Raw genomic sequence first — 27,709 nt, forward strand, 5'->3', positions numbered from 1 at the left:
TTCTTTAAAACCACTAAAAAACCACCTGTGCCGGCAACGTACGATGTTTAAAACACTTGGCGCATCTTTATGTCCCTTCAAAATACCAGTCCCAATACATTAAATGCATTTTTCACAAAAAATAAATAAATTTCAGCTGTCATTTTTCGCCAAAGCACGCAATTTATGTAAAAATGTTTTGCCAAAGTATCATTGGGGGGGCTGTCCAAAGGGCTCTGTAAGAAATCCCCACATTTTTACACAAAAATAGGGATTTTGCCCATTTTCCACCTTTTTAAAAATGAAGGAAAGTTTTCTCCATTTTTACATGATGGCGATAATATCGCCGAAAAATCGGGTGATTGAATACGGCCCTATGCCTTGTGCCGTGGTTATTTCCTTGAAGTCCACAGAGTGCTGCAATTACTTCATTTGAGATAGATGAGAGAGAGATCTCTATCTATATATATATATATATATATATATATCTATTTGAGATATATCTATTTGAGATACATTATATATATATATAGATATATATATATAATATGCAAATGGCCCGGCACTCTGCAAACCCTAGTCAGGGTATATACCTTGCTCCAGGTGCCCTCAGAGGGTAGAGATCACTCCCCTCAATGAAGTCGACAATGGATCAGCGGCACTCAGGAGTCTTTAAAAGTTAGTGAAGAAAAGGTGTCTTTATTTCGACGTTTCGGGGTCAAGTGACCCCGTCTTCAGGAACACACACAGGTTCCTAAAGACGGGGTCACTTAACCCCCGAAACGTCGAAATAAAGACACCTTTTCTTCACTAACTTTTAAAGACTCCTGAGTGCCGCTGATCCATTGTCAACATATATATATATTATAAATATCTATAGATATATATCTATATATATCCCCAAAAAAACAAAGATATCATAGATATGTTTGTGTGTGTGTATGTATATCTATCTATATATAGATAGATATAAATACACACACACACATATCTATGACATTGTTGTTTTTTTGGGGGGATATATATATATATATATATATATATATATGACAGCTCAGCCCCCCTCTCTGCCAACATTGCCTGCCTACGCAGGTTACACTTACTTTTTGATGCAGGTAATGCTGCTGGGCAAGGGCTGGGCGCTGGGCAATGCGGGTGGAGCGCCGGCGGTTAGTCTGGGAGCAGAGCCGTGAGGTCACACATGGCTCTGCTCCGCAAAGGCACATGGGAAGAGTGGCCGTGACTGGGCACGCGCAGCATACCCTCCGCGGCCATCTTCTCTCCTACTGCAGCCAATAGCCAGAATGAGCTTCTATGCAGACGCTCATTCTTCTGACCTGGCTCACAGTCAGTCACCTGACTGGCTGACTACCGTACTGTAGTGCCCGATCGGAGCTGCAACGGGAGGGGGTGAGGCAGCGTCGCGAAGGGTGTGGGGGCAGCATCAGAGCCCTGGAATGCCTCCCCGCCCCAAGGCGTTTCAGTCGCCCTAGGCATTTGCTTAGTATGCCTAGGGCCGGCTCAGTATTTGTGGGAAGGTACATAAAGCAGTTCATATTCTCTGTAGAGCAATCACAGTAAAATGCACTGACAGGTAGCCACTAGCCAGGGCAGGAGGAGACATCATCTGCAGGTTATGAGGAGACAGGCGCTAACACACACAGGACGCTGCATGGCATCTGACGTCACACCACTGTGCCAGTGCTCTGATTGGCTAGTGAGTGTCATCACGTGATGCGGTAGTAGCAGGGAAGGAGACAGGCGTCTCCGTTGTTATGGTGACCAGGCGCAGGTATGGCGGAGAAGAAGAAGTTTAGTGGAGCTCCCTTCGGCAGCCAGGAGGCCAGGTACAAATGTCCAGCCCAGGACGCACAGGCTGCGGGAATATAATGCTTTTGGGACAGTGGGAAACTAAAGCAAACAGAGACATAACAGCACACCTTGGTGTATGAGAAGGTCTATAATGTTACAGCCTAACTTTCTTTAATGTATCGTTAAGTCAGGGGCGTATCTACATCCAGCGCTATCACACACACACAGCAGCTGGCTGGTTAGTTCTTCTATCATGTATGTGAAACAATGTAGCTGCAGCATGACAGGACACGCTGTCCTGGAGCTGAGCAGCCTAAGCCCGTCCTCCCTCCTCCCTGACTGCTCTGTGTATCGTGTGTGTACTGCTGCTGCGGGGATCACTGATTTAGAGCAGACAGGCAAGAGGCAGCGTCTGCTCTTAGTCACAGGCAGCAGCTTCTATAGCACAAATCCTCCTCCCCAACGCATAAAATTGGCTGGCAGCAAAGTGTTAAACACATAAATTACATACAGTACTTGAAGTTGTCTCTGTCTCTGTCCTCTCTGTCACCCGTCCACTACACCCCACGCTGATTGGATAAGGTCCAATGGTGGGGGTGGGACAAACTTTAAATGACAGGCTACTGGACAAATGATTGCCTGTATAGTGGTGAGTGGACTTGTGCTGTGTGTACACAGGAAGGGAAGTAGAAAGGAATTATGCGTTCCACCTGCACATGGATTCTACTTCCCTATGCTGAGTCTGCATGCTGCATCTGGTTAGACAAGCAACCTGCCAGCCAGGGAGCCCAGCAGCCAGCACCAGCCAGGGAGCCCAGCAGCCTGCTTACCAGTGACAGGGCCCAGCAGTCTTCCAGCCCACCAGAGACCTGCCAGCAATCTGCAACCCAAGTAAGTGGAGTGGGTAGCCAATGATAGCTTTGTCCTTATAGGGCGGTATTCAATTGTTACGCCCCTCGCAGCCCCAGCGGGTTGCGAGCTGAAATGTGCGAAAAGTGACCTGTTTGGGCACCCAAACATCACTTTTCGCGGTCGCGCCCAGCACTTTGGTCAGGGGAAGCTGCTTTACACGGCTAAACCTGAACACTTTGGGCGCGATCAGCGCGAAAAACTGCAACAATTGAAAAGCGCCCTGCGATCTCCTGTCACTTTAGACGGGAGATTGGGAGCACTATAACAATTGAATACCACCCATAGTGTAGTAAGGGGGATGAGCAGGAGGGTAACGGGGTAAGAAGTTTGTGCAGTAGTTAATTTCCTGTGTGCCTGTTATTCATAGCAGCCCCAGATAGCTTCATAAAGAGTTTTTTAGTTCTTTTAAAACTGATTAATTTTGTTTTTATTTGCAAATATTTAAGTTATAATTAGAAAGTATAATTATTCCTATAAAAAGGAGGGGAGCGGGAGGGGGGGCGCAGGTCCTTTACTTTGCCAGGGGTGCTCGGACCCCTAGATACACCCCTGCGTTAAGTAGATGGCTGAAATGAGCCCAAGGTATTTTAAAGGGGAGATAGACAATCATTTATAAAGAATAATAATGCCTACAATAGATAATATGGACAAATAATGTTTAGTAATTGAGTCCAAAATGTGGCAAAATATATGCAATAATGAGAATGTGACAACAGTGGGAATCACATAGATTATAATTGAAATGGCACCAGAATAATAGCAGCATCAATTATAGTAATAGAAGTTGCTTTCAAGTAGAGAACTGTTCTATAATGCCCAGATGTCTCCTGATAAAAAAAAGGTTTACACGGTACAATATTGGTGTAAGTCATTCATGTATAAGCAGCGCAAGAAATAAAGGATAATACTCTGTATTAAGTAAACACACCCCTATTTGCACTTTGGGCCTGATTCGTTACTGATCGCAACTGCGATTATGCACGAAGACGGCCGATTGTTGCGTTTGCATTGCAGTGCGCAAATGTCACTGCGATCGGACTGCGATCGCAGTGACTACACATGCCTATAACAGAGTGAGTGTTTGGGAGTGGTGATTGGGGGGGTGGTCGGCAAAACTCAGACATGCCAGTGCATTTGAACGCCATTACAGTGGCGTGCATAAATGCCACTTCGATGGCATATGCAGCTTGGGATCTCACTGCGTGCGATGAGGTTAGCAAATTCTGACCTTGTGCAAGTGTGCGTGAGGGTCTGATGGTACTCGTTGCTACCGATGATTATGCAGATTTGCAAAGTATTATGGATGTGAGTAAGGAGAAGTGGTCATCCTTATTTTAGGCTGCGATGGCACTGAGATTGCATATTTTCGCTGTGCAATTCGTAATGAATCAGGCTCTTTGACCCTCCACACTGTTCCAATAGTTTGGCATTTTGACATTACACAATGACAAAGTCCATTTATACTGAACTCTACCAATAATGATGTAAATTTGCCTTGATGACCTTGAAAAGACACTTTGAAAATTTTTAGGTGAAATGCCAGTTTCATGTTTGGTAAACAGCGAATCGAATTTTAAATGGAAATATAATTTTTTATGTTGTTGATAAATGTGCACTATTTCCCTAGAGTCTATGTTTCTAAAGCATCATATACGGTTCTTTTACCAAAATAAAATGGGCAGACTAGATGGGCCAAGTGGTTCCTATCTGCCGTCAAATCCTATAGTGTATTTTAGCTAGTGGCAGGATTAGCAGTATGAAAGCTCCCACCCATGTTAATACATTTAAACGTGCAGTTGCAGATATGTTATGCAACTTAAAATTAGAACTAAATGTTTATAGAAAAATAAAGTGAAATTAAACCAACTTAGAAAAATATTTTTTTACCATGAAATGCTCTAGTGCTGTCCTTCTGTTGAGATCTTCCTGTCAGGTGTCATACAACAGGGCACAAAAAGCATTTTAAAAAATATATTTTTTTGGAATAACCGAAAAACTGAAATATGGTCTGGTAATTGATGTATATAATACTGCACCAACACTCATGAAGGGATACACCATAGTCTCCAGCTGAACTCTAACTTCGCACTATAGGGGCTTTATTTACGTAGTGGCAGGTTTTATAAGCTGACACTTCCAGGGCCGGCGCTTCCATTAGGCAGCTTTAGGCAGCTGCCTAAGAGCGTCGGGACCTGATGGGCGGCCCGCTGAGGCTGTCTTGGAGAGAGGGCATTGCCTTCCCTCTCTTAGAAGCCACTATTGCAGGCTGAGACCCGGTGAATCCCAGTGGCGGCGCCCATTACACCCGCTCCCTCCCACCCAACCGCGGAGAAGACAAACTAAACAGACACACATAGAGGGGAATTCAATTAGAGGCGAAAAGCCATATTCACCTGTTTTTTTGTGAAAAATTTGCCTAAAAAAAAATTCGCCAAATTCAATTCCAGGACAATTTCGCCTAAGTGGAAACAATTCTCCAAAAATGATTCTCCAATCAATAGCTGGTGAAAAGAAATGCAAAATCTTTATTTTGGGGTGTAAACGTGGTGAAAAAACTCAGACCCCTTGGGACAGCCCACCAAAGGACAAATCTGCAAAAAAAACAGAAACAAAAACCTAAGAACACCCCAAAAAAGACATGTCATTTTTGGGGTGAGAATTTAAAAAGTGGGGGGATAAACATTAAAAGTATCGAAATAGACTTCTTGGGGGTCCCCAAGTATGGGTCAGGGGTTTTTGGGATTGCAGGTGCATGCAGCAGGTGGATTTTTCACGTTTTTTAAAAGTTCACTTTAGAGACATAAAAACATGCTAGCACCCTTTTCAAGCACCCCAAATTTGACTGGTTTACTTAATTTCACCAAAAAATACAGCTTTATGCCATTCTTCACCACTTTTACAAAGACGCTAATAGCAAGCAATTTACACAACTTAAATACCCAAAATAGTCTTATTAGGGCTATTAGTACACATTTATATTGATTCCCTAGGTTAATATATCTTTTTCTGGGGTACAGACTCATTTCCCCAATTCTTTCAGTATTTTTCGCCTGTTCCGCAGTCGCCTATTTCCGTTTTCGCCTGTCTTGCAATTGAATTAGGCGAAAAGCGGGGACGAGCATGGAATAAATTCGCCTCTGAAACAGGCGAATGAAGCGAACAGTCGGACAGGTGAAAACTACACCTCTACTTGAATATGGCTCACAATGCTAGAGGCTGCGGCAGCTGCCTGGGTCCTGTGCCGGCGATGTCATTGGCCGGCCCAGTCTGCTGCTCCGCCTCCAGTCTTCAATGTTCCCTGAGTCCTGGTGCTATGTATGCGCCCCTCCTGGACTGATTCCGGGGGTGGATGGGGGTGGATTGGGCTGCCGGGACGCCAGGTCAGTTCACACTCAGCCCGCCCTTCAATATCTGATCCCCCTCCATGCGATCAGGCAGCTGGATGCTTGATGGAGTTAAAAAAAAAAAATGGCTGACGGAGCCTTTGCTCTGTCTCTAGCCCCTGCGCCGTCAGCCTCAGACTTCAGACCAGGCAGCAGATGTAATGCAGCACTGAGCCAGGCTGCCAGCGCCCAGCAGCAAACTGCCCAATATTATTGTACAGTACTGCAGCACCAGGTATGCACCAGCAGAAATATATATAATTCTATAGTGTCCTGTGTGGGTGTGTATATATATATATATATATATATTAGTGTCCTAGTGTTCACTCTAGCTCCGGCGGCAGGCAGGGTGCCGGAGCTAGAGAGGGCAACGTTGTGCGCGCGCCCAAAAAGGGGGTGTGTGTATAAGACGCGTTCCCTTTTCGTCATACTTGGGGGCGTGCCCGGCACTTACGGACACGCCGGGCAGCCCCCAAGCGCTGCAGAGAGGGAGAATAGATGCTACCCGGCGTCTATTCTCCGGCGGTGACTGGGTCACCGCACATTTCTCCCCCTGCGGGACACTGCGTCCCGCGGGTGAAGACGGCACCCGCAGGCTGTGAGGGCAGGGCGCTTTTTGCCCTCCTGGAGGGCAGGGTGCTATTTGCCCTCGTATTATACGTGTGTGTGTGTGTGTATAGATATATATAAGCAACAACTCCGGCACTCCTTCACGCAGTGTAACTTGGACAAACAGCCCACACCTTGCTCCGGTGCCTTCCTTATTAGGAGGACAGCACCCCCAATACACACTGTACAAAAAAATAGGCAGCACTCGGAGACTGGATAAGACTCGTGAAACCCTCAGCCGAGGGACTTTTAATCAATCATAGGTCGACCTTTCGGAGTCTTGCACCCCTTCCTCAGGACAGCAGAATAACACAATACAAACAAACAGACATATTTATATCATAACTACTCACCACTAAACAGGCGCCATGCACACCTGAGCTCCGTCCAGCAGCCGCACTTCCGGTCGCGGCAAGTCCGCAAAAACCGGAAGTGACGTCACCCGGGCGGGACCCAGCGCCATGGCAACCTGCAATAACATACACAGTGCGATCGTGAACAAACTTAGTCATTATCATAATGCAATAGATCCATAAAGTGTATATATCTCAGCACATGTACACTGTGTAAAAAACATAAGATCTGCGTACAAATATCATGCACAGAAAGGATTATACAAACTTTGTTGTGTATAAAAAGTGATACTTACAAAAAGTGTAAAGTGAATACACATACATATAAATACTCAAATAAAATACACATATTCTAACGTGGACATATAACTAAAGATAAAAAATGCATTAGTAACACTATAAAAAACATTTTGCCACTAATGACATTGCCTCTTATTGTCATCAATATGACAAGTAAAAAATCAATACTACATAATGGAGAAATGGAGCCATCTAGTGGGCACAAAAACACCACTACTACCAAATTTAAATGCATATACAATCCTTAATGAACATATTCATGTCATAGAAGATCCACAACATTGGCATATAAAGCCATCCAAAATTACACAAATTTATAAGAAATTAATAAGACCCAAAGAGTCATTTAACCCTCGAGGAAAAAGAGTATCCAATCTACAGATCCACTGTGTCTCCAATTGCAGGAGTTTCCTTCCTCTATCACCACCCCTTAGTGACAAGGGTACATGGTCAATAATCTTATATCTGAGGGTCGCTATACTGTGTTTGTTATGCGCAAAGTGGCGTGCTACCGGTTGTTCACTACCATTAGTGGAGATAGCTGTTCTAATTGCCGATCTATGTTGAGCCATTCTGATTTTAAATTGGCATTCAGTTTTGCCTATGTAATATAGGCCACATGGGCATATAATAACATAGATGATGAATCTAGAGGTACATGTCAAAGGCCACTTAATTTTATATCTTTTCCCCGAGTATGGATGGAGTATGGTATCCCCGGTCTCAAGATATGAACACGTCGTGCACCCTAGGCACTTAAAACATCCATCTTTACGTGTCAAGAAATTGGGCTTAGGCATAGGTTTTAAAAAATTTGTCACATCAGTTTTAACCACCAGATCTTTGATATTTCTCCCTCTGGTATAGCTAGGTAATAGTTTAGTATTGTGCAAACACTTTAGCTCTGGATCAGATGTAATAATGGGCCATAACTTCTTAGCTCTTTTGTTGGTATATTTGCTCTTAACATCGTATTCATGGACCCATGGTAGCTGATTTAGCTTTTTGTCCTTAGGATCAATTCTCAATAACTCTTCCCTACTCAGACAATGCTTTTTGTCTAGCCTTAATCAATTCTTCCACCGGATACCCTCTCCTCTCAAATTTTTTAGACCTGATATCTAATTGTCACTTCCGGTTTTTGCGGACTTGCCGCGACCGGAAGTGCGGCTGCTGGACGGAGCTCAGGTGTGCATGGCGCCTGTTTAGTGGTGAGTAGTTATGATATAAATATGTCTGTTTGTTTGAATTGTGTTATTCTGCTGTCCTGAGGAAGGGGTGCAAGACCCCGAAACGTCGACCTATGATTGATTAAAAGTCCCTCGGCTGAGGGTTTCACGAGTCTTATCCAGTCTCCGAGTGCTGCCTATTTTTTTTGTACAGTGTATATATGTATATATATATATATATATATATATGTGTATGTATGTAAAAATGCGATGTCTGTCAGAAAACAGCTACAGGCGGCACTCCACGGTCTTTATAAATGAAGAAAAGTGACTTTATTCGCCAACGTTTCAAGACCTGGGCGGTCTTGTCATCAGGGTGCAAAAGTGTGACAAATAAGGAAGCTTACCTTAAATAGCGGTGTATTAACAATGGTGTCCATGAACATCCTCAATCCTGAATATTCAAAATATTCTCCAGTACAAACAGGAATTAGATAATCAACTTTTGGACACTGCAGTATATATATGAAAAATTAACATATGACCCTACTTTAATATATAAGTCGGAACTGGATTCCACTTTACACACGGCGGTACTTAGTCAGCATCTAAGTTCTAATCTGCTAAACAACTGGTGCAACCATTTCCAAGAGTCCCGGTGATTTATACAGACTCTCAGCCGCTGCTGATTACACCAAACACGCAGCAACCGGCTCCGGCGGCTGTGTGTTTGGCAGTGTGTAGCGCTGACCGAACTCCGTCCGGTCAGCGCTACACTTGACTCGGGTATAAGCCGAGGGGGTACTTTTTCAGCACATTTTTTGTGCTGAAAAACTCGGCTTATACTCGAGTATATACGGTAGATCACCTGTGCTCAAGCATGGATATCCTTAAAACATGGACTGTATGGCGAGTTTGGGAACCTCTATCATATGGTCAGGAAGCAATTAGTTACTTATGTAGAATCAGTCATGGCTTGCGGTCACTGGGCCTGATTCATTACGGATCGCAAATCGGCCGATGGTACGTACTTCGTATGCATTGCAGTGCGCGTACGTGAGTTAGCATTGCGATCGATACAAAGCCATCACAGACTGAAGGACAGGAGGGTGTTTGGGGGTGGTGATGGAGGAGTGGCTGGAGAAACGTTGGCGTGCCTGTCCGTTTGAACGCCGTTGCATGGACGTGCATAAATTGTCCACTGCGACGGCATACACAGCTTGAGTACTCACTGCGTGCAACGAGCAATTTGAGTAAGGTCATACCTGCTGTAATTGTGCGTGAGGGGCCGATGTTACTCGATGTTCCCGATGTATACACAGCACTGCAAGGTATTACGGATGTGACATAGCGGTAGTGGGCGTCTGTATGTTGGCTGTGCGACGGCATTGCGATAGCTTTCATTAGCATATTGTTTCAGCACACCTGTGTGCGTAATCGCAGCCGCGATTGCAATAGTTATCCGTAGTGAATCAGGCCCCACTGTTCTTTAATGTTTACACACTTTTTAGCCACGAACCAATGAGTGAACAACAAATACATTTTTTTACATAAATAGTTACATTTAGATTTTCTATCTTATCCCATAGATTTGATGTATCTGCGGTTTATCCTGAATTTAAGAAACCTGGTTCCTACACACAAGTACCTTACTGCAAGAGGGCAACTTCAGAGACAGTGAGTACATATATGATACACCACTGGCTAAGAAACTCTAAAGAACATATTTCATAAAATATTAGGAGGGGAACATGCAGTAGCCAATGGCAACTACATAAATTAATTTGTGTCTCTAGAGTCCTGTAAAGTGATATCTGGTTGGTTGCTGTGGATTGAAACAGTTCATGCTCATTGCACCATGTTATTAAATAAGATCTAGTTGATGAAGTTGATTTTAGATTCAAGAAAGTTTATGAAAGATGTACAGTTCAAGGCTACATCCGAATAACAATAATGTCCTTTTAGAGGTCACAGGACACCACTTACCCCCTCTGTCCCTCATCTACCTAAGCCTCTGTTGATTGCAGGGCTGTATTTTATAGGGTAAGACTGGTTTTCTCTATATGTTTTTCTTGAGAAAGAAAACATTTTTCACGTTTTTTCTTATTTTTAAGTAAGAATGTGAATGTTGGACATAAATTGTATCTGTAAAAAGACTGTGATTTAATCCAGGCAAGACGTTTAGGGCCTGGAACCTATAATCCCTATAATCCTTTCGTTCTGGAGCGAGTTGCATCTACGCCTGGATGGAAAAGAGCAGAAGAAACAGAACGGCTGACTGTGATGCCTCATGTCCTGTACAAGGAAACATGGGAGAGGAACCGTTTGCTGGTGAGGTGAAGCTGTAATTTACACTCTGGGAAACATGAATCAATTTTCTGAAACGTTTGTATGCTTGATTACTTTAGAAGCAAAACATGGGGCCGGGTCGATACAACATAAAGTCATTTCTGGAGCTAATGGAAAAGAAACCTGCCAGCGTGCGAGGACTGTGTAACACTAAAGATGTGCGATTCAAGGACGAATTAAAGGTAGAGCATGTTAAACAGTGATAGAGGAGTTCTAGGAATATGCACAATGATCCCCTACACATTGTGGGTCAGCCAAACTGTAGGCTAGTTCTAGGTACACACTGTGCATTTATGGGACCGATTAACCAATTCCCAGCCTAGTGCTGCCGGCGAACGGTCACAGTAATATAAGCATGCCCTGGCAGCGCCCCCTCTGTTTTACACGGTAGCTTGACCCGACGCTGGCGAAGCAAAGTATTTCCATTTTTGCATGTCCCCGTTGTCGGGTACAGTGTAACGCAATCTGAATAAATTACAGTAAGCTGCCATCTCCATAGAGATTTATAGGGGCGGGGGTAAGCCTCACAAACTGATTTCACTGGTGCTAATCTGTTAATAATGTAATAAAAGCACAGAAAAGCCCTTTGGTGAAAACACCAGAGAAAGGACTTTTCTCCTCTTAATAAATAGACACCTGAATCAGTTCTGTACCCCCTTCCTGGCAGTGTGTGAATGATGTCACATGCAGATGAATGTTTGCTATGTGATCTATTTTGTTCATGATTCCTGTTTCTGTCCTCCACACAGAATTGTACCCCAGGACCTGGAACTTACGGCAAAGCAGGGAATCCACACACACTCCTAGAAGAGAGGGCTTCAGAGTCTGCCAGCTCCAAGGGTATAATGGACAGCGAAACGACTAAATGTGGCTCAGCAAGCAGCAATGTAAGTGATTATGGGATGAGAGGGGCCGTGTGTCATTGCTTTCCTAATGCACTGCTCATATTTCAGGAATGTGTGCCGGGACCAGGAACCTACAACCTAAAATGCTCCATAGATGAAACCTTGAAGCACGTTGTGGGTAAAAGAGGACCTTATGACCTATTCACCGGGCCAAGATCACAGCACATCCTGTACGGACACTTTGCTACACCTGTAAGTATGCTACAAAGTGGAACGCTTCCATTAGAGGTCATTGAATGGAAGATGCTGACCACATATAGTATGTACATGTATAAAACTGAATATAAGAAATTAGGGAACCAGTATATGACGAACGGTACAGGAGGTATACAATAGTATATGCCTGTACTTTTTTATTTTCAATTATTATATAAATGGTATACTTCTCTTTAAGTATTGTTTGTGATTTATGGCTATCATGTAATGATCACAATATTCCCTTGTTTAAAAAAATAAGAAAAAGCAATCTTCTCTGTTCTGTGGCCAACTTGGAAATCCAGAAGACTCTGGGCCTGATCAGAGATGGGTGATAATGCACAGACTGCGACTCTGCATGCAGCGGCTGTGCAATAATATGCTTATGCCACAGGTGGCGTCTAGTTTAAAATGACGCCTACTGTATGCATTGCAGATCCGAGGGGTGCAGCATCGGCTCACTCTGTGGAAACATCTGCCATCTGAGTAACCCTGTGTTGCAAGACGCAGACACTGGCCACGGCGTGCCTCAAAAACGGGGCCGACACATCTGTTTTCAAGACCACCCAGTCCCCAAACTGCCGCAGCTTGTCATTCATGTTGTGGCTTAGGGGGCACTGCTAGCGATCTCTCAGAACGAGATCTGCACATGCACAGATCTCACACCATTGGGTTTGCGTACATCTCTGAATAAGGCAGATCTGACCATCAGGAGGTGAGGTTGAATAACTGCACCCTATACAATACAATACAGTACAATAAAATACAGCCACCCACAAGATTTTATGACCTCTTGATCAAAGACACTGCAGGGGTGGTAAATGAATAAATTGTATGTGGAAATTGCCAGATTTGGCCAACTTTATCTGGAGAAACTTGTAACATTGTAGGTCAAATTGGTGTTATTATTGTCCCACTTGGTGCAGTTATGGGTGGAATGTCTATAATTGTTTACGATTAGGGAACTAATACAGAAAACAACATTTAAATTGTTTATTTAAAATATATTTATGCAGCAGGCTCCATAGGGTATCCACAGGGTTACCTTGGGTTATAGTCCTGGCTTGGCCATCGGGCACCACACAGTTAACTTTGTGCTCCCAGCATGCACTGGGCCCCCCTCCTATAACCCCGCCCCCAGGCCAAGGCACCTCAGTTTCAGTTGGTACCCGGCCATAGTCGGGTCACTGCATGGGGGCTGCTGGCAAAAACAGCCCCGAAGTTAAGAAGACTGCAAGTGCGGCTAGTGGGGACAGTCCAGCGGAAGCCCCCACTACCCCCACCTACACCCCTGCTGGCGCTGAGCCACCGGTACTGAACCAGGGAACTCGGCAGGCTTTTCTGGGGGTCCCAGCTAGCAGGACTGTGGTCAGGTGCACAGGGAGCAACAAGGTAAGCACAGGGGGCGTCTGCGGACGGAGCCCACTGTGGCACAGTCCAGTGTCCTCAGGGCTGGGGGCTACCTGAGGGGTGCAGTTAGTGGAGCCAGGTACTCATCCTGCGCTACCACTAGACCACCAGGGATATGGGGCTGGAGCATTAAGGAAGCGCTCCAGCATCCTGAGGGTTAATGGCCTGCCAGAGAAGGTGCTTTTCCGGTTTTAGACTATGGGAAAGACCCCTCTCTCACTGCACCAGCTGCCTTTCTACTGAGGCTTGGCGCGCTGGTGCTTGGGATCCTTCCCCACGGCTCCGCCTACAGAACGCACGGTGGCCATCTTGGATGCACAGCAACGCTGAGTAGGAATGTGGAGCCTGGGTCCCCCACCATCCTACCTCTCCTACAGCTTAATGTTTGGTCAGGTAGCGCTATTCCCACTTCAGACTTAGCATCTGAGTGGTTGATGATAGCGCTGTTAGTGCAGGCATTTATTTCTGCACAGTATGTGACTTTATGCTAGCAAAGCTGTATATTTTCTTCTGTCATCCATTTTTACTGTCCCTGTTTTCTGCTCTGTTCTACCCTAATTGGTGCACACTACTGTCAGGGTGGATATTAAACCTCACAGTGGGTAGTGTTTTACTTACTGTAAGGGGTCATATACTAACATATCTGGTAGTGAGGATTCCGCACATAGTGCTACCCCCGGTTCACTGTTCCAGGTGTAACATGTGTGGGGGAGGGAGAGTTTCCGCAGGATGGGATATGCAGCACTTGTTTGTCCCTGCCTGTCACCCCTGTAGTGGCCAGCACGTCCCAGGAGCCTCCTTGGGCGGCGCTTAAACTAGCTGTTAAAGCCTTGGTAGGGCGATTGTCCGCTCCTCCTGCGTTCCATCAATTGGGGTTCACGCATCAGGCGGCAGTCCCTTCCCCTGTACTTGGGGCACCGGGGCAGTTGATGGTGGCACAGGGTCCTCCTCCTCAGAGGCTGTCCCAAGAGGAACCTGCCTGGGTGAGCACTCTGGACCTGATTCAGACCCGCTCGCAAGCGCCGGCTCTGACGTGCGCACGCGTGAGACCCGGCTTAGTGACGAGCGCTCCGTTGCTCCGGGTCTTGCACCAAAACGGGGCGGCTATCAATTTTGATCGACAGCTCGCACCATTTTGGAGGCGTGGCGGGGGGGTGGCTTCACAAACTGAGGCGTTCCCAAGCGAACGCCTGCCGTTTGTGGGTGGCCCCACTGACATCACCAGTGATGTCAGTGGGAGAGCTTCCGGCTCTATTAGAGCCGGAAGCTCTCTGAGGCTTGCGTCCACAAGACCCTACCACAAGCCCCGATGGTCGCGATGGCCTGGCCGGTCGCAATAGCTGTGGGTGGTCACCCACAGCTATGCGAGTTGCCTGGAGGCCGCACAAAAAAAAAAAACGCCCTGAATCAGAGCGAGCGCTCTTTCAGAGCATCCGTCTCTGAATCAGGCCCTCGGTCCGCCACAGTACAGAACTTAACGGACGTTTTGCAGGTGCCCGCTCTACGGCCTGCTGAGAGACCATTAGTAGCGCCACTGTTACCACATTATGACGATGATGATGTCAGATGAAGGGGAGCTCCCGGAATCTGACTCGGAACGACCCACTTAAGCGGTTGAGTATAAGTGCAGGATTTATGTATCCGGGCTAATTAAAGCTTTCCGCAGGGTTATGGAGGATGACTGTCTCCCTGAGACTGCATCGTCTTACGCATACTTTAAAAGGTAAGGCGTCAGTTTTTCCTCTCTGGTCAGCTGGTGGACCATATGGAGGAAGCGTGGAAATTCCCAGGCAGAATGTTTCAGCCCCAAAAGAGACTCATATTCTTATCCCTTTGCAGAGGATTACTTCACTAAGTGGGACACCCCTCCTCAGGTGGATTCCCATGTGACACGCCTGATTAAGAGTGCAATCTTACCCATGCCGTCTATGTCCTCATTTAAGGACGTTTCGGACCGCAAGGTAGAGATTTACTTAACATCCATTTACTCTTTGGCCGGGGGATTCGCCAGACTGCTCATGGCGGTCTGTTGGGTGGCTTGGGCCATGGAAAAATGGGCTGATGCTTTTTAATCGTCATTCTCCTCTGATGCTTCTGAGGAGCAGACGGTGCTGGTAGTATCCGTGATTCTGCTACTTATATTAGCGAAGCAGCGTTGGATGTTAGCCTGCTTACTTCCAGGATTTCAGCAGCAGCAGTTTCGGCTTGCCGATCGTGGTGGTTACGTTCTTAGATTCCACGTCTGCATTCAAAGAAGGGCCTGGAAGGCTTGCCGTTTAATGGTCTGGTCCTCTTCGGCCCAGACCTGGATAAAATTGTAAGTACATTGGCAGCTGCAAAGTCTGCATGTCTGCCATCGCCTCAGGCTCCGTCTAGGACTGCTACTTAGGCTGAAAAGACGATCGTCCTCAAGGTAAGCAGAAGGTGCAGTCTTTTCCCAGGCCATCAGGAGCCACCAGGAAGACACCCTAGTCCAAGAAGCGACCTTGGAGTGCTAGACGCCTTGTCACCAAGCCTAGGGCAAACTCTCAGCATGAGTTGGGCCTCCCCTTGGGGAACCCCTAGGGTGGGAGGCCGACTTCTTTGGTTTGCCCAGCACTGGTGGATGATTATCACAGACACCTGGGTCAGAGAAGTGGTTTCTCACGGGTACGCCCTCTCCTTCAACAGAAGGCCTCCCCATCAGTTTTGTTTCCTACACTCCGGAGGTAGGCCTTCATTCCACAAAGGCTCTGGAAATCCAGAAAGTGGTAAGTTCTATGCTCCAAGACGGGGTCATAGTTCCAGTCCCCCCGTCCCTCAGGGGGATGGGTTCTTATTCCAATCTCTTTTTGGTACCAAAACCGAACGGTTCTGTCCGTCCTATTCTCAACTTCAAGGCTCTCAACAAGTCTCTGAGGGTCCCTCGGTTCAGTATGGAGACTCGACGTTCCATTATATTAGCTATGGAACCTGGGGATTTCATGGTGTCCCTGAATATTCAGGATGCCTACCTGCATATCCCCATTGCTACGGCTCCTCAGAGGTTTCTCAGATTTGCTGTATTGGATCACCATTACCAGTTTCAACCGCTGCCGTTTGTTCTTTCCGCGGCTCCGCAGGTGTTCACCAAGGTAATGGCGGTCATGGCGGCTCGCCTGCGGTTACAGGGGGTTCGCCTGTTACCTTTCATGGACAACCTGCTTTTCCTAGCAGGGTCTCCGGAGGTACTTCGCAATCATCTGCAACTGACAATATCGGTGTTGCATACTCACGGCTGATCGATTGGAAAAAGTCCTCACTGATGCCATCTCAGAGGATGATGCATCTGGGAGCACTGTTGGACTCTCAGCAGCAGAGAATCTTCTTTACAGAGGAGAAGATCTCAGCCCTACATACCAGGTTACGTTCCTGTCTCCAGGGTCGCCAGGTGTTCATTCACTTGGCATTGAGATTACTGATTTCCATGGTGTCGACATTCGACATGGTGGAATATGCCCAGTTTCGTTCAAGACCTCTACAGAGGCTGATCCTCTTCAGATGGGATGGATCACATGGTCGGATTAAGGATTCTGCCTTTGAACCTCTATACACCCCTGCCTATACCTTCTGATATCCTGCCTATAAACCTCTAAGGACGACGCTATTTTGCGTACGCAGTTATACAGTAAATAAAGACTCCAGACCTAGAACCTGTGGTTCCAAAGCACAAAATATTATTCAAGCAAAAGTACAGTCAGTTACACGCTAGTTATAAGTACAAATTTAGCGCAAAGGAATTATACAGACCCAAGTACAGTTATACATACGCAGCGCTCTGGACAGATGTAGGCATCAGCAAGAAACCCCTCGTCAATCAGCATTCAGCACGAAGACTCGAAACCCAGGGTCAGAGCACACATATTTATACCCTCCAGAAATAGACAACACAATAGAGAAGTTTGTTGCTAATACCATTGGTCCTAAAGGAGAGGGCATATGTTACAAGGCATTTAACAGGTTGGTTCAAATATACACAGTCCAGCCTCTAACAACTGGTGGTCTCTGGTTTCCCACCTCATGCAAATCCTAATGGTTGGTCATATAATGTTCATTTTGTTGCTTGAAGTCTCTGCGGTCCATAAGTTGAGAATGCCTGTTGCGATCTCTACATCGATGTTACCGGAATACTGTTGAGAGAGTATGCATCAGTACAATACCAAACATGGCTTACTTATCACATATAAAACCTTAGTTACAAAATAATCTTTATTTCATAGCAATTATAGTAAATGTGCATACTTGAATCTTATACCTTAAAGCGTTTGGAACCTTGTATGTGAATATGTAATGTGTGAGTATGTGGGGTTTGATGTAAAGACGCTAGTTAGGTTTATCTGATTTGGGGCAGATGTGCACGCATGCAGCTAATAAACAGCGTTCGCATGCAGGATATTGTGCATTCGCTACTGAGCGTCATGTTAGCAGCTTAACTGTGCATAATGTGCGGTGTTCATGCATGAGATTCCATACGGCAGTGTTCATTCCAGGAGTACTCAACTCTGAAGCGGACTTCCTCAGTCGACACGATGTACATCCAGGGAAGTGGTCACTTCACCAGGAGGTCTTCCAACTCCTGGTGGACAAATGGGGTTTTCCAGAGATAGATCTCATGGCCTCCAGATACAAATGCAAGCTAAGAGTGTACGGGTCCAGAACAAGAGACGCAGAGGCTCTCCTGGTAGACGCTCTGTCGGTTCGGTGGACCTTCCAGTTTGCGTACCTGTTTCTTCCTTTCTCCCTTCTTCCTCGGGTATTGAAGAAGTTCAAGCAAGAGGGAGGCATGATCCTGCTGGTGGCTCCAGTGTGGTCGGACGTCACTGGTACTCAGATCTTCAGAGTCTCTCCATAGACGCTCTGTTGCTGTTTCCTCAACGTCCGGACCTGTTGTCTCAGGGTCCTTGTGTTTACACGGATTTGAGTCGTCTGTCTTTGACGGCGTGGGTCTTGAGACATCCATGCTTCGGAAACCTGCTTCTGCCAGGATTTACCACAGGGTATGGCATACCTTCTTTGAATGGTGTCGCCCCAGGGGGTACGATTCCCAGGTATTTCGGATATCCAGGGTTCTGGCTTTTCTCCAGGCAGGATTAGATAAGGGTCTTCGTCTAGCCTCATTGAAAGTACATGTTTCCGCACTGTCTTTGTGGTTTCAGTGGAGGATTGCTCCACTCTCGGATGTTCGCACCTTTTATGCAGGGTGCTCTTCCCATACAGCCTCCCTTTGTGCCTACTGTGGCTCCTTGGGAATTGACCTCCATTTGAACTACTGGGCTCAGTGGATCTCAAATGGCTCACAGCTAAGACTGTGTTTCTCCTGGCTATTGCTTCCGCCAGGAGGGTGTCAGATTTGGGGGCTCTTTCTGGTTTTTCACAGCAGCAGGGCAGTGCTTCGGACTTGCCTTGGGTTCCTGCCTAAGGTGGTCTATAGTTTCCACATTAATGGGGAAATTGTAGTGCCGGCCTTTAACTCACAAGACCTTGTGGTACGAGCTCTACGGTTTTACCATACCAGTTCCCTTAGGAAGTCGGACACTTTGTTCGTCCTCTATGGTTTCCATAAGAAGGGTTGGCCGGCCAACAAGCAAGCGTTGGCCAGGTGGATTCGCATGGCGATTTCTGAGGCTTACAGTCATGAGGGCATTCCTGTTCCGCCCTCTGTTACTGCTCATTCTATGAGGTCTGTGGGTCCATCATGGGCAGCTCCTTTCTGCACAGGAGCGCCCCCACCGTTGAGGATACTGCTTTGGGAACTCCCAAGGTATCCCTGTGGATACCCTATGGAGCCTGCTGCAGAAAATAAGAGAGATGGTAAGAACTTACCTTTGTTATCACTATTTCTGCAAGGTCCATAGGGTTCCACAAGGAGCCCACCCTGTCGCCCTGTGCTTCATATGGGTCTGGTTCTGGTCACCGATTTTCCGTCTCCCTGTTGTGAGAATGTGATTCTTGTGTATTCCAGACTTCCTTCTCTCTTTTTCTCTCCTCCTATGGCCTTGGCTTATTACTGAATTGAGGTGCCTTGGCCTGGGGGAGGGGGACCCAGTGCATACTGGGAGCACAAAGTTAACTGTGTGGTGCCCGATGGCCAAGCCATGACTATAACCCAAGGTATCCCTGTGGAACCCTATGGACCTTGCAGAAATAGAGATATCAAAGGTAAGTTCTTACCATATCTCTTATTTTATATTATTTATATATATAATAATCTCACAAGTTTCACACTATGGGGCCGATGAGGGGTTGAATGTAAGTTGGATGCAGTTATACGCTACTGTGCGCACAGGAAACTAATGTGGTTGATCACCTGTTTGCAGAGCTGTACGCATTTATTTATTTACATTTAGAATATATAATGCTACGCTTTACAAAGAACAATTCAGTCCTTCACTGCCCCAATGGTTCTTACAATCTATGGTCCGTATCCCATGAACATACATACACACTAGGGTCCTTTTTTATCAGAAGTCAGTAAATCTACGCTATGTTTTTTGGAGTCTGGGAGGAAACTGGGAGAGCCGAAGGCCTTGGTCAGGAACTGAACTCCTGATCTTGGAACTGTGAGTCTGCAATGCTAACCACTATACCAACTGTGCTGTCCCATCTGTTCAGCCCACTGTCCCTATGCATTTGCTCGCTTTCATAGACACCATTGTTATGAATGCACCAGTCTGATAACAGCCATATCGCTGTGTACACACTACTCTGCATAGCACGCAATTCTGTTGATAGGCCTGCGAAGCGGTCATGCGACTGAGTTGCATAGGACTCAGCTATGGAGCATACACAGCACAAAAACACTCAGAAGCCAATTGCAAAACAAAGTTACGTTCAAATCTGCATCGGCCCTTACATTGGGTTTCCTGTTCTTTGGAGAACTGGACACAAACTGCCTCATCTTTTTTGCATTTACTTTATAAGCATAGATACTGTTTTACATACCATGCCTACCTATAAGATTAGTGCTTTGAGTGGACATCAGGGACATGAATATCCACAGGATTTTTTTTTTATGCAAAACTCGGCCTTTCTGCTATCAGTGCTGCTACGCCAATCATGTGCACAAAATTCTACTAGGGTCGACCAACAACGGCTCTGTTATCCATGGCTAATGGTTTCAAACCATCAGTAAGAAACCATCAATGATTGAGCCATCAATGGTTTAACTCTGCGCATGCGCTGAACACAGCCGGCATTAGCCATTTGGATTTTGCCATTGATGTTCACCATTGGTGGCCTCCGATTGACGGTAAAACTAGTTATGATCGACATCAGACCATCGATGGTTGCCAATCATCAATGGTCGATGGCCAACCCTAAATTCTGCTTCTAGTATTCCTGATTCAATACAGATGGAGGTTAAAAATATGACTGAATGTGCTAATAGAAGTGTATGAAATATATTCACAGTGCACATGATATAGCTTCAGAACATCACGTGCTAGACTCAACCCACCTACATTCTCCCAAAAAGGCAAAAACAAGTGGCCAGAATATGGTGGTTATTCTGTGTGTGTATTTATGTCTGTTTCATTATATCCCTAGGAATGTTATCAGACAGAGCTAGGATACTTTGATGCAAAGTCATTCATTGAAGATCTTGAAAATGATCAAAAAAAGAAACATGGCAAGTTTGGAACAATTCATCGCTTTCCAAAAACTCCAACGGACAGGATATTCTACAGCTCGCTTGCCCACTGTCCCCGGCCACTTGTCAGTATTCAGGATTTGATTATCCAGTACAAACCATTTGCAGGATGTCTGCTTCAAAATCTAGCCTGTATTACCATGGAAACTTGGATGGGTGTGAATGTATACAAATGCACCCTTTATGCAAATGTACACAACTATGGATGGGCCATATAATATGTTTCCATTACTTAATTGCATATTAAGACTTAGCATGATAAAATAGTATTTTGACTCCTGGCTGTAACAAGTGTTTTGTGCACTAACATTCCTGTAAGCTCAGAATTTGGGTTTAGTTGGCTGAATCCCATGGATCTAAATGAATCCCAAATGTTTGAGTTGCTGTTAAGGTCCATCCAAGTCTCCAACAGAATCCTGAATTTGATACATTCCTTAATACAAAATGTATGTACTGTACATATAGAACACAGCTTTCCAGAGCTGGTTATTTAAAAGGACTGCACATACAGTATGTTAAAGATGGAAGGAACTGAGGGGCTAAATAAGGCATTGGAACTGCTGTGCTGGTGTCTATTGGGCAGCATGAATCGTGCAGAAATGATATATTGGGGAAGCTTATACTTGGCCATCCCACTCTTGCGTCTCATATATAATTATAGTAGCCCACTGATGCTGGCTGGTGATCACGTACTTTCATGCAAGTGCTACACCACATATGCTACATAAAGGTAAATGAAGACACTAGGGGATATATTTAATAAAGTGAGAATTTTTAGAGGTGGATATGTTGCCCATAGCAACCAATCAGATTCTACTTAACATTTAACTAGAATCTAATAGTTAGAATCCGATTGGTTGCTATGGGCAACATCTCCACTTCTAAAAACTCACTTGAGTAAATGTACCCATTGAGCCCTATTATGAGTATGTTCCAATGCCGATATTCTCGCATTGGTCAATGTTTTTTCAACTTTGCATGCGTTTAAATTTCAGCTTGAGCGTCCCACAGTATGTGGGTACAAAGTCGCAGGACCCAATGATACCTTTGCATGGAATCAGAAATGTATTGGGCATTCCTGAACGGTAACTGGGAGGTGGCTCTTCTGACACAGGAAGATGCATCTTATGGGTGTGTTATGGGAGTTTTGCGGGTGTGTCGCAGGAGGGGTTTTGGAATCAGATGCTTAATTGCGTGCATTGGAGGCCACACTCTGACGGAGAATCTGCACCTAGCAGTGACGCACCAAGCAGTAATGTAGCACCTACAGATGCACAAAGTGGCTGTCTCAGTCCTTGCACATTCCTGCGCACGGCTGTACACCAAGTGCTTATTGTAGAATTAGCATAAAGTCACAGGTGAGACTGTGACAGAAGAGCGCAAACACGTACGCCACTTTGTCTGGCTCAGAATCAGTCCCTAGAGGGAGCAATAAAGTGCACATGGTTAGTGGGGTGATCTGTGACAGTCCTCCTAGTGACTAGCTTCCAGCATCAATACTAATGACACCTAGGCAATAACATCTGCAATGTTTATGTACGCGCAGCAAGAGTTCTTACAGGAAGTGTCTGTGCGGCCTGTTATGCCTGTGTTATACTAATATACTGTGTGTCACTGCATCTTGATCTATTGTTTTTCATGATAGCATTCCCCAGGTCCTGGTTCCTATGATGTAAAATCAGTGTTCGCTTCTGTGAGGCAGTCCTCGGTTCCCTTCCTGACCTCTGCTAAGCGATTTGACAGAAAGTCATGCAGAGTCCTCTTTGGAAGTAATGTAAGTTTATTGTGCATAGAATATAGATGTTCTTTTTATTTCTGCATTACTGGTGCTGACTCGGCCTAAGTTAGCTCTTCCTAAGATTTTGGGTTGCTCTGCACAAACTTACACAGTAACTCCCTGAGATCTATGGGTATTTCGCACTCACATTTACAGCAAGCTTTTTATTTTTTTGCTTTATAGTATAAAAATAGTTTCAAATACTTTTAGCATTTTCCTTCTGTTCGCCACGTTTATGAATATGGACCCTGAATTAGTACTGTCTTCAAATTGAAAGCTTATGTCTTAGACAGAGTATTAGAACCTCCGGATTATCCAGTCCCCTTGTTTCTCACATTCAGTTAATCTACTGTACTTGTCACATTGCAGAACCCAGTCGGCGTTGGTCGATACGATATCAACAAACCCACAAGTGGCCAAACTTACCGATCCGCATTTCTCTCAAAAACCGCACGCTCTTTCTCTGATCGGGAAAAAGAAAAAGCTTTCAAGTGAGTTACAATTTGGTTCTTTTGCATTCAATGGTTAACATACCCTAGTACAGTGGTTCCCAAACTTTGTTTGGTACATGGTCCCCTTAGGTCCTCAGCATTTTTTTCACAGCATCCCTAGGCCAGGGGGGAGCTATTTACTAAGATCAAGTGCATTCCAATCAGCTCCTAACTGCTGTGTTTGAAAAATGACAGCTAGGAGCTGGTTGATTGGTACTTTAGCTTTGTCCACTTTATCTCCATCTAAAGCTTAGTAAATAGACTCCTCCATTAGCTTCGAGGTTCTGTTGGAACCTTGTGCACTAATACAATGTGGGTCCTATGACGGGAATTCCTAACACGTTTTTTCTTGCACCCCATAGAGGTGCAAGCAAGAGTAAGCTAGACTTTTCATCAGTAATAACCTGCTGTGTGCACAGTTGGAACTTCATACTTAAATGAATCTCCCCCCAAAAAAACATAGGGGGAATAGCTGGGATGAGGGACAATGGGAGATATACCCACAAAGGATTGACAGAGAAACAGGTACATATTACATTTTGGAGATAGAGAGGGACAGATAGGGACACAGAGAGGGAGCAGAGATGCACACAGAGGATGTGACAAACTTGGGTGGGTGGACCAAAGTCAGGGCTGGACTGGTGAAGAAGAGACAACAATGAATTCTCCCATCAGGACAGGAATCTGTGCAGAGCGCTCATTCACCCTTGTTGTATTGGCAGCAAATATTTGGTGCTCATTAACCTCTTCTCACTTTGCTGCACAGAGAAGGAGGGAGGAGAAATGAGAAGACAGATGGGGCTGTACAGCACAGCCACACACAAGTAGTGCAGCCTGTGTAATTGGCTGCACTCTGACGTTCTAAGGCTAACAGGTAGCACATGGCCCAGCCTACAAATATGGTGGCCCAAGTAATTTATTTGCACCCCAGGTACCACAGAACCCAGTTTGGGAACCACATCCTTAGTATAATATATACTAACATGTGATTAGCAACCAGTGGGCTCACTGAGGCTAAAGAGCTCTAGATGCTGCCTTTAATTTATTCAAACTGTACTAGAAAAACTGATTGGTTGCTGAGTTACAGCAACTTTTGTGTTCTGTTATCTGTGCATCAGTCTCAGAAATGTCCCCCTCAGTAGTGTATTGTTTATACATCCTCTTAACATGTAAGTTGTGCCCTACAAGAAGATGGACTTGAATTCTCATTCTGACGGCCATTATATTTTCTAATTCCACTGTTTGTTGTTCTAGGGAACGGATCCAGAGATCACACAGTACTTTGCCTGTTCAGCCATTAGTAGCACCGGCTAATGGTCCTCTACTACAATCTACTACTACATGAGAGAGAGGATGAGGCTTACCGGACATCATTTTGGCTGAGAACTTGAAATGATGGATAATCTAATGTTTTATGTGTTAAGAGGAACTGTGGGAATTAATCATTAACATCTTAATGCAAAAATCTGTCTATTGCTATTAATTGCACACGTTACTCATTTTCATCAGGATAATTGTTATATATAGTGGTCTGTTTCTTATATGTTCCAGGAGATATTCAATAGTTATTACCTCTTGTTATTTTATGAAGCACTCCCAGGTTTTCCAACAGCTCAATTCATAACACTGTCCTTCAGTGTAATTGAGGGATTCAGCATGGATGGGTAAATGAATTAGAGTCCTATGAGGGAGTAGTCACTGCTGTTATCTTTCAATAATAATTGTTGGCAATGATATCCCCCTCCGATTAAATAACTTCACCATTGACACTATAACAGATTTATATTCAACTCATAGGGTGCTACCGCTAATAACTACAACATGATCATGTTCAATGAAATGAGAAAGGAAGTTATACTATGGTGGTGTACATAAGTAACCCACTAATTATATACTGCAATACAAATTTTAATGATATATTAAATAATAATATACTAAAAGCCCAACAAACAAGAAAAAGAGGTAAACAAAGGAAAGCCATAGTAAGTTTTTCAGCGAATAGAACTCACAGTATTATGCTTTAACACACTAGAAGGATCCAATTTTAAAACCACACTTTATATACATGAGTGCCTCCAACTTGAAGTATAAATGAATGACAGCACAGTAGAAGCAGATCTCACTACTTGTACTTATGTGGATGACAAAGGAAACGAATCTGAGGAATCTCCTAGTGGTGCAGGACATAACCCTGCTCTCTGGTAGGAAGATGTGCACTACTATGGTTGGAGAGAACAAAGATTTTATGCAGGGCTATATTTTATTGTTGTAAATGTGAGTGTTTTTTATGTGAAAAATGTATCTGTAAAAGGCAGAATACCAGATCTGTTGTTTCCCTTCATTTTCCACCACAATCGCAACCAGAACCAGAACCAAACCCACCACTTATTAAATGTACCCCATGGTCTATAGAGGAGATAGTTCTCCTACACAAACTACAGGGTCAATGCAGAGTTGAACGCAACTCTACCGCAGATGCTCCCTCTTTACGTGCATGGAAAAGGATGCGTATGTTCGCCTGGAAGCAGAGCTGTACGCATCTGTGCTCTGCCCTGCCCACTATCCATATGCGTAGCTTATTACTTATCAACATCAGCTCACACGTGCACCAGCCTATACTTGGGGTAAAAGAATTGTCTGAATTAGCTGTATTTACGCTTCCATCCAACTTTGTATAGCCTGCAATTATGCACTGTAAGGAAATGCAAATATTCATACCACATAAATTGATATACAATTAATTAAAAAGGAGGACTTATGACTGTTAGAGGGAAATGAATCAGACCCTCTAAAGTAGGGGTGGGCAATAAGCGGCCCCCCAGCTGTTGTAGAACTACAAATGCCAGCATGCCCTACTAAAACTGTTACAATGCATGCTGGGATTTGTAGTTTAACAACAGCTGGAGGGCCTCTTTTGCTCTAAAAAGAGTGGACAAGTGAAGTTGCCCATAGCAACCAATCAGCTCCGAGGTAGCATTTATCTAGTATATTCTATAAAATGATAGGTAGAAGCTGAGTGGTTGCTAAGCCCAACTTATCCACTCTTTAGAATGTTTGATACATCACCCCCCAAGTCATCTACTATAGCATACACTACACACATCACATCTCACACACAGAGTTGTGGAGGCTTACGCTACTTCTCACAAGGTTGCCTTATAATTACATCTTTCTCACTTTCCTGTACCTCTGTTCAATTCTTTTGTATTTTTTTCCCTAGTATTTAAAGCTCTAATATAGGTGGCGTGATCCTGCAAGTCATATTGTAGGACATCAGAGCACCCATGAAAGTGTTACAGGAGCACAGAAGAGAGATATATGTGGAATCTGTAATAACTAAATGTGCGAAAGTTGTAATATTCTGTTAAAAGGACTTACAGTTTGATGTGGTCTTTGATGGAACCAAGTAAACACCTGCTGTCACAGCACCAGCAATATACCCACTTTCTACTAGTAGTTTGTGCTGGCTCACATGGGGGATGGGTCTAGTGAATACCCCAGTATGGAACAGGGCCACCCTAAGGACATAATTTGCTTTGTTGTGAGCTATGCACATTCTGTGGCCCCCTGGCTCCTCCAGGCAGCAACTGAGAAGTTTGGGCCGAGGTGACAATAGAATCATGAGACATGTTGTTAGGGATAGGCCGGGGGTCAGGAGCTGGCAGCACAGCACTGGGAATCAGTACACAAACCAAAAGTCAGTCATTAGCAAGTGTAGGGTTCAAAGTTGTACGCTAATCTGATGTTCACGCAATTGAGCGATTATCGATGATCTACGCATGCGTCACAGCCACAATGAGCACACGTGGCGATTGAATTGCGATTACGGTGCAGTGATTTGCAAGTGATGGACAGGAAGCGAACATTTTGTGGGAGGTAACTGGGAGTGTCAACTAAAATGGAGGTATGTTCCGGGCGGTTCTCCAGCTGTGTCTGTGATCCAGTACGCAGATAACATGGCTCTGGTGGACATTCTGATTGGCCAAAGACTCACTCAGGGAGTCGATGTTTGCATTATCTGTGTCCGATGCAGCGAATGTGCACGCAATTGCGGCAGGTGTGATGGCTCAGGTGGGCATCTCAGTACAAGTCCCGGCCGCTGTGCCATTAGCATATTCTCACAAATCCTCAACTGTGAAAATCTCATCTGTGGCAGCAATAGCGCACAGCTCTGAGTCAGCATTCATTCATAGATCTCCGGGGAGCCAATACATGGAGTAATGACCGGTAATCATCAGAGACGAGATGGAATACAGCGAGACCTGCAGGAATGCCAGGCTTGGTACTGTCAATAAGAGAGAGGTTATTTCATTTAATAAATAAAATTATCCACCATCCATGCGCTTTACCATCGCAAAACGGCATATAGCATCCGCCTGCATCGTAAATCTCTTCTTCC

The 27,709-nt window shown here is 44.9% G+C and overlaps 1 protein-coding gene across 3 annotated transcripts; it reads left to right on the forward strand.

Annotated features, from left to right (window-relative positions):
• The first annotated feature begins 1,756 nt into the window (after positions 1 to 1,756).
• Positions 1,757 to 24,825, forward strand: LOC148481222 (ciliary microtubule-associated protein 2-like). 3 transcript variants are annotated; one of them, XM_088453805.1, is made up of 11 exons: positions 1,757 to 1,826; positions 2,470 to 2,682; positions 10,107 to 10,194; positions 10,690 to 10,848; positions 10,926 to 11,048; positions 11,616 to 11,753; positions 11,820 to 11,963; positions 20,940 to 21,107; positions 22,688 to 22,816; positions 23,189 to 23,310; positions 24,565 to 24,824. In XM_088453805.1, the coding sequence occupies exons 4-11, from the start codon at positions 10,801 to 10,803 to the stop codon at positions 24,653 to 24,655; spliced, it is 963 nt and encodes a 320-aa protein (XP_088309931.1). In that variant the 5' UTR covers positions 1,757 to 1,826; positions 2,470 to 2,682; positions 10,107 to 10,194; positions 10,690 to 10,800; the 3' UTR covers positions 24,656 to 24,824. The 3 variants fall into 3 exon arrangements, with proteins under 3 accessions (XP_088309931.1, XP_088309933.1, XP_088309932.1); XM_088453807.1 differs by lacking the exon at positions 1,757 to 1,826 and having other exon boundaries at positions 2,446 to 2,682; positions 10,744 to 10,848; positions 24,565 to 24,825; XM_088453806.1 differs by lacking the exon at positions 1,757 to 1,826 and having other exon boundaries at positions 2,446 to 2,682; positions 10,673 to 10,848.
• The last annotated feature ends 2,884 nt before the right edge of the window (positions 24,826 to 27,709 follow it).

Source organism: Taudactylus pleione, unplaced genomic scaffold (genome assembly GCF_031769625.1).
Source record: "Taudactylus pleione unplaced genomic scaffold, aTauple2 ptg000591l, whole genome shotgun sequence".
Lineage (NCBI taxonomy): Eukaryota > Metazoa > Chordata > Amphibia > Anura > Myobatrachidae > Taudactylus > Taudactylus pleione.